We start from the raw sequence: 3,978 nt of genomic DNA on the forward strand, positions 1-3,978 counted from the left end.
AGTGCCAACAGGACATTGGCACCAAGGCTTTCATTTCCTTCCATGCTGCTGACTGGTCCCAGCCAGCCTGGGGGCACTGAGGGGCTCCCCCACATTTTACAGCAAAGCAGAGTCAGGCAGGGAAGGCCATGAGCCCACTGCCAAGTCCCCTGTGGTGCCAACTCCCTACCTGGCTTCTTTGCTTTATGAAGCGGTCCAACTTGCCCACTGTTCTCTGCCGTGACTCCAGGGAGTCCACCTCCTCCTCGAGTTTCTCGCAGCGCTGGACGAGCTGCCCTATAAGCACTTTGTAGTCGAAGCTGCAGTTGGTGCACGCTGCCTTTGCCATCTCCTGCTCCTCCTGCACCATCCCCACTATCTCCTCCAGCTCGCCCATCTGCAGCAAGGGCAGAAGGAATCCATTCAGATGGGATGGATGCAACCAGTAGCCCTGGGTGCCATGGGGCTCAGTGGCCCCAGCCAGCTGGGGGATGTGGCTGGGAACACTGTCAGGATCCCTCCACTGAGCCCGCGGGTGGTGGGAGAGAACACCCAGCACCTCACCTTCTCCTGCATCTGGTTGGTTGTCTCGTTCACCATCTGTTCCAGCATGGCATTCCTCATCTCCTGCTGCTCCTCCATCTTCTTCAGCTCATTCCGTGTCTCTTGCAGAACTGACCTGACCAGCGAGATGGGGGCAGGGGCAGGCTTAGCCTCCCCAGTGCTGCTTGGACAATGTCCCTTACCCCCAAACCAGGATGCTCCCAAGCCCACTTGGCTTCCTTGCAGCCCTGCAGGGTATAAACCCCTCTCCTGTCCTCTTACTCCATTTGCTGAGTGATCTGCTGACTGGTTTCTTCTTTCCACTTGGCTATATCCTCCCTCAGCTGTGCGATGTCCTTCTCCATCTTCTTCATCTGGGAAGGGCAGTGGTGGCAGACTCAGGGCACAGACCATGTGTTGTCCCAGCATGAGGGCCCCTCAGCTGCAAGAGCAGACCCAGGGCCCCACACCCTGTCCCTGCCTCAACCCCAAATGCCCAGCTCAGGGAGCCACACTCAGGTACCCCACAAGAGCCTAAAGGTGACACTAGCCAGCAGCTCACCAATGCAAGGGTCTCCTTCATCTTCTCTGCCATGTGGGACTGTGTCGCCTTAATCATGTCAATCTCCTCCCGAAGACTCTGATAGGAGAGAGGGGTGGTGGGGGTGATTGCCAGGGGAAGGTCCCTGTGACCTGCAGGACCTCCCCCCATACTATGGCATTCCCAGCACAGGGGACAGCGCAGGTCAGGCTCAGTCAGGCTGGCAGGGCACTGTGGGCAGCACTCTCCATGCATCCAGCAGGGCCGGGGCTGCTGAGCCTCCAGCGGGCAGAGCCGAGGCCACTGGCTGCTGCTTTAGAGACACAAGTGTCTGACTGCAGCAGTTCACCTGGTCACGCTCCTCCACGATCTTCTTCATGTCCTCTGCCATGCGGGACTGTAGGAGAAAGGGGTGTCAGAGATGAGGCCCTGGGGAGTGTCCCTGGGGAACACAACCTTCACCCCCAGTGTGATCTGCACAAACCTGTCCCCCCTGGATTCCTGATACACCTTCGGTCCCATCACTCTCTTCCTCAAAAGCCTGAGAGACAGTCAAGGAAAAATGATGATCATGGATGAGCCCTTGAGAGCAAGTTCCCTGAGAGCCCCAGCCCTGTCCTGATGAGCCCATGGCACAGGCAGGGTCAGCAGGGAGAGCCCCAGTGCTGCCTGCCCCAGCCAGGCTCCGTGCCAGAGCAATGAAGGGACAGGAACCGCTGCCAGCGGGCCAAGCACTGCCTGGGCAGCGAGGGCAGAGTCAAGCATTGCTGAGGAAGTGGGGAGGGACTGACTGGTGGGGGAGCACCAGGGGCTCTGGGAAGAGCCACTACCTCTGGCATGAATCTCTTGAGGGCTTCCATTTCCTTCTTCATTTGTTTTGAATCCGTGGCCAACTCAGCGAGTGAGGGGCCACTCAGCTCGCCCGTCCACGGCTCCTGGGTTCTCAGGTACTGCACGTCCAGGTGCCCCAGCACGGCCCGCAGCAGTTTCCTCATGGCCGCAAAGTGGACGGCTCCATTCTCGGGCATCCCGATGGCGAGATCCAGCAGCTGGGAGAGGCTGAGAGTGTCCAAGGGCATTGCCATGTCTGCAAAAACAAAACCTTTCCTTGCAGATAGGACCTGGCAGGAAGCCCAAAAGTGGTGGCACAGGGGATGACCAACAGGGATGATACAAGGGATGTTTAAAAGGGATGATATAAGGAATACCCTATAGGGATGACAAAAGGGATGACCTATAGGGATTAAGAAAAAGGATGACCAATAGGGATTTTAAGGTATAAGACTTATGGGGATGCTAAAACCGATGCCCTATAGGGATGATAAAAGGGATGACCTATAGGGATTCTAACTGGGATGAATTATAGGGATGCTTATTTGGATTAAAAAAAGGGACAAGCTATTGGGATGTTAAAATTTATGGTCTATAGAGACTCTAAAAGGGGAGACTAATAGGGGTTGCAAAAGGGATGAGCAAAAGGGCTGATAAAATGTTTGAGCAAATAGCCTGATAAAAAGGATCAGCCATAGCGATGAGGAGGAGGATCAGTTGCCAGCAGGCTCCTTCCTCCTTCCTCGGCCCTCAAAGGATTGGGGCCTGCGCTGCACGTGCCCCTCTTCATCACAACGCCCGTTGCCAGGCAAGGCCACACCCCACCCCAGGACACAGTGGGTCACAGAGCCATGGAGTCATGAGGTCATAGAGTCATGAGGTCACAGAATCATGCAAAGGTTTGGGCTGGAAGGGACCTTAATGTGCTTCTCATTCAAACCCCTGCCAGGGACAGGAATAATGACACTTTCCACTATGCCAGGTTGCTCCCAACCCCATCCAACCTGCCCTCGAACACTTCCACAAATGGGGCAGCCACAGTTTTCTCTGGGCCACCTGTGCCAGTGCCTCACTGTGCTCCCAGGGAAAAATTTCTTCCCAATATCCCATCCAACCCTGCCCTCCGGCAGTGGGAAGTTCTTGTCCCTTGTCCTGTCACTCAAGGCCCTTGTTCAGCCCATTTGGAGCCCCTTTAGGCACTGAAACATGCCCAAAGCTCTTCCAGGAAAAAAGAGAGCCCATTCTTGTTCTTTTATTCACTTTAAGACTTGAGTCACAGCTAAGCCAGTTCCTCCTCTGCCATGTCAGACTCTTGTTCTGTCACAAGACAACTCGCACTCAGCTCTTGTTGCTTCTTGCATTGTGGAGCGGGGAATAAGCTTGGCTGAACCACTGAACTGTCAGGGTGAGTTGGTCTGGGCAGGACACAGGAACCCCCACAAAACCATGGAAGAAATGCAGAGAGTTCATTTATGCTCATTACAATCTTTGTGTCAGGTGTTTGACAGGGAATGTACCCACGGAGCTGGGCCGGGAGAAAAAGGTGGAGATGATTCAGCAATCTGCTCAGAAAATTAAAACCTTTCCCATTGTATTTCAGGAACATTAATAAAGAGCTGCACTGTTTAGACTGACATGCAGCGTGCCCAGAACAGTGTGGGATTGTTGTGTGCTCATGTACAGCCAGGTCTGGGCAGGGAAGGGCCCTACACCAGCCCCAGTCATGGCCCAGGGGCCATGAAGGTGGACATGTGGCAGTAACTGAAATTCAGGAATAAAGCTCTTCAACAGCACTGGAACATTAGGAAGCAGGCAGTGCTTTCTTACAGGGCTGGACTACAGCTCCAGCTGCAGTGGGAGAGCTCCAAATGAGGGCACCTGTGTTTGAAGATGGCAGATTAAGCAGCCAGGGATATACATATTCATGAGGAAAGCCTTACAACTTGCTACTTTAGGCGACCTCGGGGCCCAAAACCTGGGTTGGGTCTCCTCGGCTTGTTCCCAAGGCAATGGCAGCGACCTTTCCCCGGCACAGCCGAGCCCCTGCTCTGGGCTCTTGTCCTTCCTGGGCCGGGACACGGCGC

At 54.9% G+C, this 3,978-nt stretch overlaps 1 protein-coding gene across 1 annotated transcript in view; it reads right to left on the reverse strand.

Moving 5' to 3' along the window:
• LOC114072865 (glutamine-rich protein 2-like) overlaps positions 1 to 1,457 on the reverse strand; it is a gene marked incomplete at its 3' end in the record, with an annotated part of 3,597 nt that extends 2,140 nt beyond the window's left edge. Inside the window, exons 1-5 of the mRNA XM_027910691.1 lie at positions 1,409 to 1,457; positions 1,085 to 1,169; positions 805 to 896; positions 544 to 658; positions 170 to 376 (exon numbers count right to left, since the gene is read on the reverse strand). Coding sequence (XP_027766492.1) covers positions 170 to 376; positions 544 to 658; positions 805 to 896; positions 1,085 to 1,141 — 471 coding nt within the window. The remainder of the gene's footprint in view (positions 1 to 169; positions 377 to 543; positions 659 to 804; positions 897 to 1,084; positions 1,170 to 1,408) is intronic.
• Positions 1,458 to 3,978: the final 2,521 nt, after the last annotated feature.

The sequence above is a fragment of the Empidonax traillii genome, unplaced genomic scaffold (assembly GCF_003031625.1).
Source record: "Empidonax traillii isolate 1590-97213 ecotype Southwest subspecies unplaced genomic scaffold, ASM303162v1 scaffold4202:size9948, whole genome shotgun sequence".
Classification (NCBI taxonomy): domain Eukaryota; kingdom Metazoa; phylum Chordata; class Aves; order Passeriformes; family Tyrannidae; genus Empidonax; species Empidonax traillii.